The sequence below is a fragment of the Mandrillus leucophaeus genome, unplaced genomic scaffold (genome assembly GCF_000951045.1).
Source record: "Mandrillus leucophaeus isolate KB7577 unplaced genomic scaffold, Mleu.le_1.0 Scaffold207, whole genome shotgun sequence".
Classification (NCBI taxonomy): Eukaryota; Metazoa; Chordata; class Mammalia; order Primates; family Cercopithecidae; genus Mandrillus; species Mandrillus leucophaeus.
This window is the reverse complement of record NW_012102110.1, coordinates 3,827,981-3,844,950: the sequence shown is the minus strand read 5'-3', so window position 1 is coordinate 3,844,950 and position 16,970 is coordinate 3,827,981. Positions and strand designations below refer to the sequence as shown.

Here is a 16,970-nt window from a genome sequence, read left to right as displayed (position 1 = left end):
AATGCACTGGTCATGTGCTTAGAGTCACAGCAATGTCAAATTGCTTTAGAAAAGAAAAAGTTTATTAAATATTTCATTCTCATTTTTCTCTCCTTATGTTATTTTGACCCAGTAATCAATAGTTCACAGACAAGCAGTGGTCCACAGCCCATACTTGAGTATTCCTGTCTAAAGTTTATTAGAAATTACCTGCCACAATGGATTACTGTGTTTTCATGTCTTTTCCCAGACTTCCAGATATCTCTTCTCTCTCTCTCTCTTCTGTAGGAACTTGGATGTTAACTTCCATGAATTCTAGTCCAAGAAGCAAAAAGCTGAGGCTGAAATTCAGGGATGTTAAATGTATTACAGATGATGATGAAGACTCATATGAGATTTTTGAACCTCCAGAATCTACAGTCATAGCTACACGGAAAATGCATGATCGTTTAGAAACTGAAGATGAAGAGAGTGACACTGACTATGATTACCAGAGCAGACTGGCTGCAGCATTAGGAATTAGGTCATTCAGAAACTCGTCATTGAATCAGGAAGAAGAAGAGTACAATCTTACTGCCCTAGTTCTGGAGAATGGCACTGAATTCATTTCTTCGAACACAGATATAATTGTTGGTTCAAATTATTCTTCCCCAAATAATATTAGTAGGCTCACTGTCAATAACTTTGCAGAACCTCAGAAAACCCCTTCTCACCGACAAGCCACCACAGCTGGTTCCCCACTGAGACACCTCACTGGCAAGAACTCAGTTCTCAATTCTTCCACAGCAGAGCATTCCAGCCCTTATTCTGAAGACCCTATAGAGGATCCTCTACAGCCAGATGTCACAGGGATACATCTACTTTCACTTGGTGCTAGAGAATTCAAAAATCAAGAACATGCTAAACATAAGGGACCCAAGGTAGAAAGAGACCAAGCAGCAAAGCACAGGTTCTCCCGGATGAAATTACTAGCACATAAAGTTGGGAGACACCTAAGCCGAGACACTGGTTCTCCCTCCAGAGTGAGGCCCTGGGAGGACCTTCCTAGTGATCTGTTACTCTTAAAACAAAATAACTCATCTAAGATTTTGGTTGGGAGATGGCATTTGGCTTCTGAGAAAGGTAGCTATGAAATAATCCAAGATACTGATGAAGACACAGCTGTTAACAATCGACTGATCAGCCCCCAGAATGCCTCACGTGCTTGGGGAGAAAGCACCCCTCTTGCCAACAAGCTTGGAAAGCAGAGTGGCCACCCAAGGTTTCCTAGAGTTAGACATAAATCTCTGCAAGTAAGACAGGATGGAGGAAAGAGTGAACTAAAGAAAAGTCAGTTTCTCATTAAGACACGAAAAAAGAAAAAAGAGAAGCGTACACACCATGCTCCTTTATCTCCAAGGACCTTTCACCCTCTAAGAACTGAAGCCTACAACACATTTTCAGAAAGAAGACTTAACCATTCATTGTTGCTTCATAAATCCAATGAAACATCTCTTCCCAAAGACCTCAATCAGACATTGCCCTCTATGGATTTTAGCTGGATAGCCTCACTTCCTGACCATAATCAGAATTCCTCGAATGATACTGGTCAGACAAGCTCTCCTCCAGGTCTTTATCAGACAGTGCCCCCAGAGGAACACTATGAAACATTCCCCATTCAAGACCCTGATGAAATGCACTCTACTTCAGACCCCAGTCACAGATCCTCTGCTCCAGAGCTCAGTGAGATGCTTGAGTATGACCGAAGTCACAAGTCCTTCCCCACTGATATAAGTCAAATGTCCCCTTCCTCAGAACGTGAAGTCTGGCAGACAGTCACCTCTCCAGACCTTAGCCAGGTGACCCTCTCTCCACAACTCAGTCAAACAAACTTCTCGCCAGACCTCAGCCACACGACTCTCTCTCCAGAACTCAGTCAGACAAACCTTTCCCCAGCCCTCGGTCAGATGCCCATGTCTCCAGACCTCAGCCATACAACCCTTTCTCCAGACCTCAGTCATACAACCCTTTCTCCAGACCTCAGTCCTACAACCCTTTCTCCAGACCTCAGCCATACAACCCTTTCTCCAGACCTCAGTCCTACAACCCTTTCTCTCCAGACCTCAGTCACACAACCGTTTCTCCAGACCTCAGTCCTACAACCCTTTCTCCAGACCTCAGTCATACAACCCTTTCTCCAGACCTCAGTCCTACAACCCTTTCTCCAGAGCTCAGTCATACAATCCTCTCTCCAGACCTCAGTCCTACAACCCTTTCTCCAGACCTCAGTCATACAAACCTCTCTCCAGACCTCAGTCATACAACCCTTTCTCCAGACCTCAGTCAGACAAACCTTTCCCCAGCCCTCGGTCAGATGCCCATGTCTCCAGACCTAAGCCATACAACCCTTTCTCCAGACCTCAGTCATACAAACCTCTCTCCAGACCTCAGCCATACAACCCTTTCTCCAGACCTCAGTCAGACAAACCTTTCCCCAGCCCTCGGTCAGATGCCCATGTCTCCAGACCTCAGCCAGACAACCCTTTCTCCAGACCTCAGTCATACAACCCTTTCTCCAGACCTCAGCCAGACAAACCTCTCTCCAGAACTCAGTCATACAAACCTTTCCCCAGCCCTCGGTCAGATGCCCCTTTCTCCAGACCTGAGCCAGGTGACTGTCTCTCCAGACATCAGTGAGACCACCCTTCTCCCTGATCTCAGCCAGATATCACCTCCTCCAGACCTTGATCAGACATTCTACCCTTCTGAATCTAGTCAGTCATTGCATCTTCCAGAATTTAATGAGACTTTTCCTTATCCAGACCTTGGTCAGATGCCATCTCCTTCATCTCCTACTCTCAATGATACTTTTCTATCAAAGGAATTTAATCCACTGGTTATAGTGGGCCTCAGTAAAGATGGTACAGATTACATTGAGATTATTCCAAAGGAAGAGGTCCAGAGCAGTGAAGATGACTATGCTGAAATTGATTATGTGCCCTATGATGACCCCTACAAAACTGATGTTAGGACAAACATCAACTCCTCCAGAAATCCTGACAACATTGCAGCATGGTACCTCCTCCGCAGCAACAACGGAAACAGAAGAAATTATTACATTGCTGCTGAAGAAATATCCTGGGATTATTCAGAATTTGTACAAAGGTTTGGCCAGTTTTCTCCTTTTTTATTCTCATTTTTCCATTACTCCTGAAAAAAGTAGCTACTACAATTCAGGGGGATAATTGTGGGCAAATTCTACTAAGAACAGTGTGGTTCCCCTATTGCAAGTTGGTCTGTTCTATTTCCTTTGTCAATTCCAAAACTGCTTCTTTACCTTCGATGACCCCTGGACAATATAAGAATAATCATTGGGAGAACTCTATAATATTCTGTAATTAGGCCTTTTTCTGTGTCCTCTCCTCTTACTACCCTTGTTTCTACTGACTCTTATTGCTCCAGGGAGAGCCCAACCTATCCATAGCTATATGCTAATCAATATGATTTAATTGAAGTTAGCCTCAAATCCAAAACCAAATATGATGTAGAAATCTCCTTTTTGCATTTACTTGTTTAGATCAGAATTTCTAAGAGATCCAAATCACTTTTTTTTAAAGATAATTTACAATTCAGTTTTGCTTAGGGGTAGAAAGCCATGTTGAACTGGGTTCTTTGTTCTGGGATGAAGACACAGAAAGAGAAGGAAAGGAGCAAGGCTTAGTCAACTACAAATTCTCAGGGACATAGCATGATGACTGAGCATCAACTGTCTAGACATAGCCCACAGCTTTTACTAAAACTGTTACATTAATCACTTAAAAAACCAAAGTGTAATTACAGTAGGCAAACACAATGTATGGTGTGACTTACGGAAATGACTTCATTAATCTGATGCCTGACATTTCCACATTAGAACTCTGTTTAAAACACTTTTTCCTATGACTTCCTATTTAAATGTTGCACTCAATACCATATGAGAACAACTAGCTATCTAAGCATTTCTAAGCAAGGCCTGAGGGAGTAAGATGTAGGGCCTGTCCAGAGTAAATAGGGATGGAACCACCTTCAAAATCTTGTATTCCATTCAAGGTTCACGACCCACTTTAATGGCAGTCAAAGTTGCTTTACCCACTCCCTTGTGTTCTGTGAGTTTGCATGTTATGCTCAGAGTCTGGAAAGATGGGATTAGTAGGGGAGGTAGACCAGAAGAAAGGCAGAATGAGATTCTCTGTTGATGGCTCATGGTATATAGCAAATATTATGGGTGTGATGAGTGAGTGAGTGGTTTGTTTCCACAGGCTTGGGAAATGTGAGAGCCAGTGGGAAAATTCGACATGCTTCAGTCCTAGACTGAGACAATGAACTAGGTGGAAATAATGTGCTTTATTTAATTAAACTTTTTATTTTGGAATAAAAATAAAATAGATTCACATACAGTCAAGAGAAATAATACGGAGAGATTATTTGAGTATCTTGAGTATTCTTTACCCAGTTTCTCCCAGGGGTAACATTTTGCAAATCTATAATACTATATCACAACCAGCATACTGACATTGATACTGTCAAGATACGGGATGTTTACCATCACCTTAAAAATCTCTCTCTTTACCCCTTTATACTCATATCGACCTTGCTCCCACCATACCCCTTCCTTATTCCCTGGCAACCAGTAGTCTGATCTCCATTTCTATAATTTTGTCATTTCAAGAATATTACATAAATGGAATCAGGCAACATGTAACCTTTGGGGACTGGTATTTTTTCACTCAGTAAAATTCTCTGGAGATTTGTCAGGTTATTGCATGTACTCCATTACATGGGTGTACCACAGTTTTTTTTGTTTTTTTTTTTTTTGGTCATTGTTTTATACATATTTATGGTGCAAACATGATGTTTTCATATATTTATAAACTGTGAATTGACAAAATCAAGCTAATTAGCCTATGCATTACCTCACATACTTTTTTGTGGTTAGAACACTTAAAATGTACTCAGCAATGTTAAAAAATTCAGTGTGTTGTTATTAACTACAGTCACCATCTTATACAACAGATCTTCTAAATTTATTTCTTCTAATTGAATTTTATGTTTTGACCATTTTCTCAATGCTTCACCTCTGTATTCCTTTGTTAACCACGGTCATACCTTCTGCTTCTATGAGCTCAATGTTTTCAGTTTCCACATTATAAGTGAGATCCTGCAGTACTTGTCTTTCTGTGCCTGGCTTATTTTATGTAACATAATGACCTCCTGGTTCAGTCATGTTGTTGCAGATGACATTTCTTCATTTTCTTTTTTTTTTTTTTTTTGAGACGGAGTCTCGCTGTGTCTCCCAGACTGGAGTGCAGTGGTGTGATCTCGGCTCATTACAAGCTCCGCCTCCTGGGTTCACGCCATTCTCCTGCCTCAGCCTCCCGAGTAGCTGGGACTACAGGCGCCTGCCACCACGCCCGGCTAATTTTTTTTGTATTTTTAGTAGAGACAGGGTTTCACCGTGTTAGCCTGGATGGTCTCGATCTCCTGACCTCATGATCCACCCGCCTCGGCCTCCCAAAGTACTGGGATTACAGGTGTGAGCCACCACGCCCGGACCATTTTCTTTTTTTTCAATGCTAAATAGTATTTCATTGTTTATGCAGATCACATTTAAGAAATCCATTCATTTGTTGATAGACATTTGGGTTGCTTCCCTATCTTGGCTAATGTGGCTAATGCTGCAGTGAATGTGGGAGAGCAGATATCTCTTCAACATACTGATTTCATTTTCTGTGGGTATATACCCAAAAATGGGATGAATGAATCATATGGTAATTCTATTTTTAATTTTTAAAGGAACCTCCCATACTGTTTTCCATAATGGCTGTACTAATTTACATTCTCACCAAGATGTACAAGAGTTCCCTTTTCTTCACATCCTTGCAAACATTTATCTCTTGTCATTTTTATAATACTATCCTGATGGTGTGAGGTGAGCTCTCATTGTGATTTTAAATTGCATTTCTCTGATTATTAGTAATGTTGAGCATCTTTTCACATATTTGTTGGTCATTTGTATGTCTTCTTTTACGAAATGTCTATTCAAGTCTTTTGCTCATTTTTTAATCAGGCTATTTGGGTTTTTGCTGAATTGAGTTCCTTATACTTTTAATTTTAATTCCTTATCAGATATTTGGTTTTCAAGAATATTTTCCCATTCCACAGGTTGTCTCTTCACTCTGTCATTTCCTTTGCTGTGCATGAACTTTTGAGTTTGGTGGCAATCCCATTTGTCTATTTCTGCTTTTGTTGCCTTTGTTTTTGAGGTCATATCCAAAAAATCTTTGTCCACACCAGTGTCAAGAAGCTTAAGAATAATGGACATTAGCAAAAAACAAATGTGAGAAGAGTGGCTACTTTCAGGGTACAAAACGTTCATCCATCCAGTGACTTTCATAAGTATGACCTTCTAATTAATCTGACCATTGTCACCTGATAGCCCCAAGCTCTGGCGCTGTCCCATTACATGGCTTTGTCTGCCTTTAATCTTAAAATTTAGAGCATATGATTGTATTTGTGCATTCGTTTATATGTTTGACAAAAATTTATTGAGCTCCTACTGTGTGCCAGATAATGTGCTTACCACTGGAGAGAGTATTATGAGCAAACTAGGCACAATGGCTGACCTCATGGTACTTATACCCAGTGAGAGTCAGATATTAATAGATAATCTCACAAATAAATTATATATAATATACCGTATATACTATAGAAATAGTATAAGAATACTACAGGAATTTACTATGTATACTATAATAATACTATAGAAATATAAGGAATTGATATAGAGACTTGACCTAGTCTGAAAGGTCATAGGAAGACTTACCTATGAAATAATATCTGAGTTAGGAATTGAAAGATATTTACTGGCTTTTGTTTTTATTCACTTTTACATTTACTCATTTGTCCATCAAATATTTATTAAAGACCTTCTCTATGCTAGATGCTATATTTAGAAAGAGACAATTTCCTAAATTCTTTGAACAGTCTTTAATTTCTTCTTTTACACAATTAGTATTATTATTTCAGGGAAACAGATATTGAAGACTCTGATGATGTTCCAGAAGACACCGTATATAAGAAAGTAGTTTTTCGAAAGTACCTCGACAGCACTTTTACCAAACGTGATCCTCGAGGGGAGTATGAAGAGCATCTCGGAATTCTTGGTCCTATTATCAGAGCTGAAGTGGATGATGTTATCCAAGTAAGTCTTTTGAGCACTGCTAAGATCATCAGAGGAATTTTCACAAGCACCAGAGGGTTGTAAAGGTGCAGGTGGCAAGAGAGCTATAAGTGATTTGTTTATTTTCCAGGATTAATGAATAATTACGTTTCTTTTCAAAGACTCCTTGTCAAACAATTTGGCAATCTTCAAGACTAAAAAAAAAAAGATCTCACTTTTTTTTAAATGCTGAAAACTATATAATCTGTAGAAAATCTCTCTGTAATTTCTATCTAAAGCTAACCTATCTAAAGTTAACATAGAAAATTAATATATTCAAGAGCAATTGCATTGGGCATTTAGTGGTGGTGGTGGTAGCAGTAGTAGTGCTAGTAGTAATAGCAATTTAGAAATATCTCCTGATGTTTTCCTAAAAAAATAAAAAAATAAATAAAGTGAAGTTAAATAAAATGAGTAAGGAAAGTAAAGATGTCTCTGTGCCCTCCAAAAGTGAGCAAGTTTCTTCAGTGTCCTCCTAGTTCTGGTCATTTCTTTCAAAATCTTGTGTCCAGACCCAGGATTGTAACTTGCTTTTATAGCAAAGTTTACTTCCGTCATTTTTGCTAACCTCTCACGTTCAAAAACCCAGAAAGAACCCTGATTCTAAAAGTAAGCTATCCTAGATTTTAAAATATAATCTACTATACCTGTGTAAGCATTCACTACATTTTCAGTGACCATTTGCTCTTTTTAAAAATGTAAACAAGTACACAAGGATATAAGAATCTTAATTATTCTAAATTTTCCATGAAACTATGGAAGGCAATATTCTCTCTTATGATTAGGGGATCCTTTTTCAAGATGAATGATAATTTAACACAATATTTTAAAAACCTATTCTAAGTGAAGTAACTCAGGAATCAAAAACCAGACACTGTATGTTCTTACTTATAAATGGGAGCTAAACTATGGGTATGCAAAGGCAGATAGATTGGTATAATGGACATTGGAAATTCGAAAGGGAATGGGGGGATGGATGAAAAGCTACCTCCTGGGTGCAGGGTACATTACTCAGGTGACAGGTACAACTAATGTCCTAGACTTCACCACTATACAATTCATCCATGTAACCAAAAACCACTTGCATCCCTAAAGCAACTGAAGTTTTTTTAAAAATTTAAAAATCAAAATAAACACACAAAAGTCACAATTAACAAAACATCACAATTGTGAATAAAGACAGGATCAGTAACAATGTTGCATTGAGTCATACTGGAGCCTTAGGCAAAAGGAAAAAAATCAAATACTGAATCTTTGTTTTAGCCCTGGATTTCACGAGATAAAAATAACTTCATTTGTGTATTTAAAAATAATTTTAACTTTTATTTTAGATTCAGGGGGCATATGTGCAGGTTTGTTATCTGGGTATATTATGTGATGCTGATGTTTAGGGTATGATTGATCCCATCATCGAAGTAGTGTGCATAGTACCCAATAGTTTTTCAGCCCTTGCTCATCTCCCTCCTCCCACCCCGCTCTAGTGGTCCCCAGTGTTTATTGCCATTATGTTTGTGAGTACCCAATGTTTAGCTCCCACTTATAAGTGAGAACATGTGGTATTTGGTTTTCTGTTTCTATATTAATTCACTTAGCCTAACAGCCTCCAGCTGGCATCCATGTTGTTGTAAAGGACATGATTGCAGTCTTTTTTATGGCTGCGTAGTATTCCATGGTGCATATATACCATATTTTCTTTATCTAGTCCACCACTGATGGGCACCTAGGTTGATTCCATGTCTTTGCTACTGTGAATAATGCTGTGATGAACATCCTAGTACATGTGTCTTTTTGGTAGAACAATGTATTTTCTTTTTCTTTTTTTTTTTTGAGATGGAGTCTCACTCTGTCGCCCAGGCTGGAGTACAGAGATATGATCTCAACCCATTGCAATATCTGCCTCCAAGGTTCAAGCAATTCTCCTGCCTCAGCCTCCCGAGTAGCTGGGATTACAGGTGCCCACCACCAGGCCCAGCTAATTTTTGTATTTTTAGTAGAGACAGGGTTTTACCATATTGGCCAGGCTGGTCTCAAACTCCTGACCTCAGGTAATCTGCCTGCCTCAGCTTCCCAAAGTGCTGGGATTACAGGCATGAGCCACTGTGCCCGGCTGAACAGTTTTATTTTCTTTTTTGGCTATATACTCAGTAATAGAATTGCTAGGTCAAATTGTAGCAGGACAAGCCTCAGACAAAATCCCTCAGACACCGAGTTAAAGAAGGATGGGCTTTATTCAGCCAGGAGCTTTGGCAACACTCATGTCTCCAACAACTGAGCTCCCCAAGTGAGCAATTCCTGTCCCTTTTAAGGGCTCACAACTCTAAGAGGGTCTGTGTGAAAGGGTCATGATCCATTGAGCAAGCAGGGGGTACATGACTGGGGGCTGCACGCACCGGTAATTAGAACAGAACAGGACAGGACAGGGATTTTCACAGTCCTTTTCTATACAATGTCTGTAATCTATAGATAACATAACCAATTAGGTCAGGGGTCGATCTTTAACTACTAGGCCCACGGTGTGGTGCCGGGCTGTCTGCTTGTAGATTTCATTTCTGCCTTTTAGTTTTTACTTCTTCTTTCTTTGGAGGCAGAAATTGGGCATAAGACAATATGAGGAGTGGTCTCCTCACTTAAAATAGTAGTTCTGTTTTAAGTTCTTTGAGAAATCCCCACACGTCTTTCCACAGTGGCTAATTCACATTCTAAGCAGCAGTGTATAAGCATTCCCTTTTCTTCACAGCCTCACCAGCATCTATTTTTTGGATTTTACTAATAGCCATTCTGACTGGTGTGAGATGGTGTTTCACTGTAGTATTGATTTGCATTTCTCTGATGATTAGTGATGTTGAGCATTTTTTTTCATGTTTGTTGGCTATTCGTTTGTCTTCTTTTGAGAAGTATCTGTTCATGTCTTTTGCCCACCTTTTAATGGGGTTATTTGTATTTCACTTGTTCAATTGTTTAACTATCTTATAGTTTCTGGATATTAGACCTTTGTCAGATACATACTTTGTGAATATTTTTTCCATTCTGTGTCTGTTCACTTTGTAGGTAGCTTCTTTTGCTGAGAAAAAGCTCTTTAGTTTGTCAATTTTTGCTTTTGTTGAAATGCTTTTGAGGAATTAGTCATAAATTCTTTCCCAAGACTGATATCCAGAATGGTGTTTCCTAAGTTTTCTTCTAGGATTCTTAAAGTTTGAGGTCTTACATTTAAATCTTTAATCCATTTTTTAAAAAATTATACTTTATGTCCTAGGGTACATCTGTAATCCATCTTGAGTTAATTTTTGTATATGATTAATCCAGTTTCATTGGATTCATTGGGGTCCAGTTTCATTCTTTCACATATGGGTAGCCAGCTATTCCAGCACCATTTATTAAATACGAGTTCTTTTCCCCTTGTTTTTTTTTTTTGTTGTTGTTGTTGTTGTTGTTGACGACTTTGTCAAAGTTCAGGTGGTTGTAAGTGTGTGGCTTTATTTCTGGGTTCTTTATTCTGTTCCATTGGCCTATGTGTCTGTTTTTGTATCAGTATCATGCTATTTTGGTTATTGCAGCTTTATAGTATAGTTTCAAGTCAGGTACTGTGATACCTCCAGATTTGTTCCTTTTGCGTAGGATTGCTTTGGCTATTCAGGCTCTTTTTTGACTCCATATGAATTTTAGAATAGCTTCGTCTAATCCTGAGGAAAATGATTCCAGTAGTTCATTAAAAATAGTGTTGAATCTGTAGATTGCTTGGGGCACAATGGCTATTTTAACAATACTGATTCTTTCAATACATGAGCATACAATGTTTTTCCATTTGTTTGTGTTACCTATGATTTCTTTCATCAGTGTTTTGTAATTCTCCTTACAGAGATCTTTCACCACTTTGGTTAGATGTTTTCCTAGGTATTTTGTGTGTGTGTGTGTGTGTGTGTGTGTGTGTGTGTGTGTGTCTATTTCTAATGGGATTGTGTTCTTGATTTCGCTCTCAGTTTGAACATTACTGATGTATAGAAATGCTACTTTGTACATTGTACATTGTATTTTGTATAATTGATTTTTGTACATTAATCTTGCATACTGAACCTTTACTGAAGTCATTTATCAGTTCCTGGAGCCTTTTTGTGGAGTCTTTAGGGTTTTCTAGGTACAGAATCATATTGTCAATGAAGAGAGATAGTTTAACTTCTTTCCTTCTTTGATTGCCTTTTATTTCTTTCTCTTGCTTGATTGCTGTGACTAGAATTTCCAGTACTGTGTTGAATATGAGTGATGAGAGTGGGCATCCATGTCTTGTTCCAGTTCTCACAGGGAAGGCTTTCAGCTTTTGGTCATTCAGTATGATGTTGACTGCGGGTTTGTCATAGATGGCTCCTATTATTTTGAAGTATGTTCCTTCAATGCCTAGTTTGTTGAGGGTTTTTATCATGAAGGGATGTTAGGTTTTATCAAAAGCTTTTTCCATGTTTATTGAGATGATGATACTGTTTTTGTTTTTAATTTGGTTTATGTGGTGAATCACATTTATTGATTTGCATACATTGAGCCACTTTGCATCCTAGGAATGAAGCCTATGTGATTGTGATGAATTAATTTTTAATTTGCTGCTGGATTTGGTTTGCCAGTATTTTGTTGAAGATTTTTGTATCTATGTACATCAGAGATATTGGCCGGTGGTTTTCATGATTCATTGTGTCTTTGCCAGGTTTTGTTATTAGGGTGATGCTGGCTTTGTAGAATAAAATAAGAAAGAGACAATTAGGGGGTCTTTAATCACTAGAAGTTATAGAAGGGCCGGGAGGAGCTTCACGAGTCTGACTGCTAGGGTGTGAAGACTTCCCATATGGCATTTAAGTCCTTTACCATCTGGCTCCAACCTGGTCCTTTTCCAGCCTCATTTCTCACCAGGTTCCACCTGTCCCTGTGCATTTCACAGCCCAGCTCCATCCAGATCCTTCCTTGCTATTCCCCAAACTCTTCCTTTACTCCCCTGCTCACAGGCATCCTTCTGCCCTTCCAAGAGTCTGAAATGTCTTTCTAGCTCCTGTTCATTCTACGATGGCCAATTCCATTTCCTCCAAGAAACTTACCTTAATTCTTCCAACCTCTCCTAAATACTCAACCAAATCGTTCCTCCAGGGCATCATCATCTGAACCCACTTAGACTTTGTATATAGCACCTGTTGTCTCCAGATTTGTCGTGTGGATGCCCATGTGCATGTTGTTTTCATCAGAAGCTTAAAAGCTTCTTATGAACAAGAATCAAGCCTCTTTCATCTTCATATCTTCACTACCTATCACTCTCATATCATTAGTAGATAATGTCAGTACTTTGGCCTTGAGCCTAAGAACACATATCTTTTGGTATTTCTGGAGAAAACTACTTGGGCCATATCTCACAGGATGGTTGTGAAAATTAAATGAAATAATATACATAAGTTATTTTATACCTTATATCTTAGCTCCGATTTTATAACCAGTCACTTTGGCCTATAATGCTGACTTTTTTGTGGTTTAGATTTTTGTTAAGCTTAAGCACATTTGTGGATCATTCCTTTCTCTAGGTTCGTTTTAAAAATTTAGCATCCAGACCATATTCTCTACATGCCCATGGACTTTCCTATGAAAAATCATCAGAGGGAAAGACTTATGAAGATGACTCTCCTGAATGGTTTAAGGAAGACAATGCTGTTCAGCCAAATAGCAGTTATACCTACGTATGGCATGCCACTGAACGATCAGGGCCAGAAAGTCCTGGCTCTGCCTGTCGGGCTTGGGCCTACTACTCAGCTGTGAACCCAGTGGGTACTTTCATTGAAAGTTTTTCTCACTCCCCTGACCTCGTAATCTGTGTCCACCAAATGGAAGAGTGGGGGTTATTTCTTGTCAAGTGTCTGTCTTGCTTTTCATGAGGAGTGCATAAGGGTGTGGTTAACAGTCTACATTTATCATAACCAGGGACTCTCCATGCAGCTCTTCAGATGACAGAGAGAGAAACATTCCTTCAGTGGAGAGGAGGGAAGATTACTTGAATGACTGGCCATGAATTAGAATGCCTACATTTACAGAAGATGGCATTTATATGAAATTTTCTTCAACAAATATTAGCTATGTTCTGCTCTTTCTTTATAGAAAAAAACTACAAAGTCAAGACTCCCTTATCTATCATTCTGCAATGTATATATACTTCAAAACAATATGTTGTACACAGTATATACCTACAATTTTATTTGTCAATTAAAAAGAGAAGCAACTCCTTCATTTAATGCATAGTGGAAAGAGCACAGACTCAGATTTAAATTTTTACCCTGTCACGTAATGCATAATCCTAGGAAATTCCTTGACCTCTCTTAGCCTGGTATCAGAAGTTAAAAATGAGGTAATAGTACATAGTGCATGGTAAGCACTTGGTAAATACTTGTTCAATGAATGAATTTATATTTATCATATAAGATAGTTGTCACAATTAAATGAGAGATTGCAGGCAAATCATTTAATATTCTGGTAGATTCCCAATAAATAGTATCCCTTATATTATCAATTTATTATTATCATCATTGTTACTGGGATAAAGATCAACCAGAGGAAGGAGGATTATGAATACAACAGAATTAGGTGATAAATATCCAGGCTTATTACGCCATTCATTTATAATCTTCATCTTCAAATTCAGAGCCTGTCAGAAAGTTTCCTTTTTTATATGATGAGTGACTATCAGAAGAGCAAAGAAATTCCTGGGAAAGAGACAATACAATTTACTCTCTTTTTCCAGGAAAAAGATATTCACTCAGGCTTGATAGGTCCCCTCCTAATCTGCCAAAAAGGAATACTACACAAGGACAGCAACATGCCTGTGGACATGAGAGAATTTGTCTTACTATTTATGACCTTTGATGAAAAGAAGAGCTGGTACTATGAAAAGAAGTCCCGAAGTTCTTGGAGACTCACATCCTCAGAAGTGAAAAAATCCCATGAGTTTCACGGTATTTTCCTCTGACTTTGATCTAATCTAATTAAATCACACTGGGTCACAGTGATTCCTGCCCTTAGAGCTTCACAAGATTAGACATGAGATGCTTCTGAGAAAACCAGAGCTACAACGAAAATCGGTTCCTTAACATTCCAGAGGGCTGATGTAATCTGGCAGGTAACCCTGTGGGTGAGGCAAAAAGAGAAAGTCTGAAAGATAGTGCAGAGAAGCTGCTGTAAAACAAACGAACGGAAAACCACAACAACAAAAAGCCAGTGTGCTTCAGCTGGTAACACACATTGAAAAGGAATTAACATTGTTCTGCAATTTAAAAAGTTAATAAGCTTGTTTCTGGATCTCTAAAGGCACAAGTGTTTATATAAAAGAAATGATCACCTGTGTGTCTTTTCTAAAATAAGAATGATTCTAACAGTTTTAGCTCTCAGCAGCTACCAGGTGGCACCCAAAGCATATGAGAACAAAATGAGAGAAGAAACTAGGTACCCAGGTAATGGGAGAATAGTGGCAAGAGAGCATGTGGGTGGTCACACTGGGAAAAGTGTGTCTACTTGGAAATTCACTCAGAAATTCGGCCTGTAAGCTAGTAACCGAAACAGAAACTGAGAGGAGAAAGGTACGAGCTTGTGTTATGAATATGTAGACAGGTGTTCTCATGCCTGATATAATTTTAAGGATGCCCAAATGATCTCAACCCGTCCCTCTCCAAAAATTCGCTTGCCTGGTTTCTGAAATTTCACAGCAGTTCCTCTAACTTAAGAAGAAGGAAACAAAGCACTTCCCTCACTTTGGTTTCAGTTAAATGTTTGGTAACACTAAACTTTATCTTTAAAATTTTGTGTTACATTTTTAAGGTGATCATGTTTCTCAGGGACTTTTAAAAAAAAATCCACATATTTTACTACAGGGAGAGTAGATAAAGCCTGAGAACCCGAGACACCTAATCTGAGAAGTGGGCAGAGGAGTTATTGTACCAATGAGAGAAAAAACGTGACTTGCTATGGTTGCTGGATACACCAACAATAAACTCCTCATATTATAAACTCCTAGACTTCCCAATTTGCCTGAAACTTTCTCTGAATTTAGAAGGCCTTAAGGTGACATGCTGCATGTCTCCTTGCTGACTCTAACCCCTGGAGTTTACTTTGTCTGCCTATATTTGTGTTTATCTTTTTGTAGTTAATGAAAATTAAGACTGTTAATGGAAAGGATACATGGGTAAAGCACAGAAGTGTAAAAGCTGGGGAAAAGAGTGATACACCGCTTGGAAAGGGAGATACCCCCGCCTTCTGCTGTAGGCTGGTGTGAATGATATGAGAAGGACTAGTGGTTCTGCTTCAGCCTCTCACTAATATGACATACAAGAGGGCCCTTTCCATGGTTAGGTAGGCCTGGGAATGCAGAATCATGAGGAAGATGGGTGTTGAGTGAGTTGCCCCATATTTCATTACCAGTCGCCCTCTCTGTGTCAACAGATTTTTAATTGATTTCAACTCTTTGTCCTTTCAGCCATTAATGGGATGATCTACAGCTTGCCTGGCCTGAGAATGTACGAGCAAGAGTGGGTGAGGTTACACCTGCTGAACATAGGCGGCTCCCAAGACATTCACGTGGTTCACTTTCATGGCCAGACCTTGCTGGAAAATGGCAATAAACAGCACCAGTTAGGGGTCTGGGCCCTTCTGCCTGGTAAAGACTTGGGAAATGGAAAGAGGTCCCTGCTAAGAAATACAGGGAAAAGGCAATCATAGCATCTGTTACTCCTTCTTATTTCTTCCTTGTGCATATACTTCCTAAGGAGTCAGAACATAGGGTTCTGGCTTAGAGCCTAGGCAAACTCATAGACCCAAAGTATGTACGGAGTGCAAAAATGTCACCTAATTTATGAACTATTTGCAGCACCACATAGGCTAAATGTGTGACCCAACTCAGTTGCTACATAACATGCAGTTTCTCCCGAGCCACTGTGTGTCATATAGATGAGGTCTCAAGCAGATAAAAAAATGAATCCCACAGGGCTCAGGCAGCTACAGTTATCTCTGCTGGGAGGGTTTCCAGATTCTTCAGTTCTGCTCCTCCTCTAGGCTCTAGCACCCTAATATCTTTGGGCAAGTGACTCCAGGAATCATATTTTTAAACTGACTTACAGACTGTTTGAAGGGGAAAACATTTTTTAAAAATAGTTACAAAAGTTAAAGAATAACAAAGGTATTTAGAGTTTTTCATGTGCAAAATAAAGATAAATGTAGATTTAAACAATCTATACAATTATACAGAAGGGATATTTCTGTGCCAATGAGTTGCTTGTACGTGTATCTACTTATGCAGCAGGTGTGTGGGTGGGGCTGTGATGCCAGATGCCAAATTCTCAAACTTCAGTGGATGTAATAAAAACCTAGGAAGTCGGTTAAAATGCAGATGTGAAAGCAGAGGGATTTTGTTTTCAGAGACTTTAAGGTAGATTTTGGGCAGAATTCCCGGGAGTCTGTATTTTTAACAAGCCGCCTTCCTTCTATTTTGCCTTCTATTAAAAGTAATGGCAAAAACCGCAATTAGTGTTTGCACCAACCTAACACACGCTGCCTGAGGATCTAGTGAAGGCAGTCCCTCGACAGCACTTTGAGTGAGGTTGTGTGAATCTGCCTCAGATGCAGGCACAGAAGTCCAAATGGACTGGTTTGATTAAGAGCAGGGAAAAAAAGAGGGTTCTTGTTGGTTTTTCACATGCCAGTAACTCACTAATACATCTAGAGAGTTATTAATTATATTGTATTAACATTG

The 16,970-nt window shown here is 39.1% G+C and overlaps 1 protein-coding gene across 1 annotated transcript in view; it reads left to right on the top strand.

The window, feature by feature from the left end:
• The window catches only part of F5 (coagulation factor V (proaccelerin, labile factor)), a 71,360-nt gene that overhangs the window by 41,651 nt on the left and 12,739 nt on the right, over positions 1-16,970 (top strand). Inside the window, 6 exon segments of the mRNA XM_011979948.1 lie at positions 268-2,063; positions 2,066-3,123; positions 7,024-7,198; positions 12,766-13,002; positions 13,974-14,184; positions 15,699-15,878. Coding sequence (XP_011835338.1) covers positions 268-2,063; positions 2,066-3,123; positions 7,024-7,198; positions 12,766-13,002; positions 13,974-14,184; positions 15,699-15,878 — 3,657 coding nt within the window.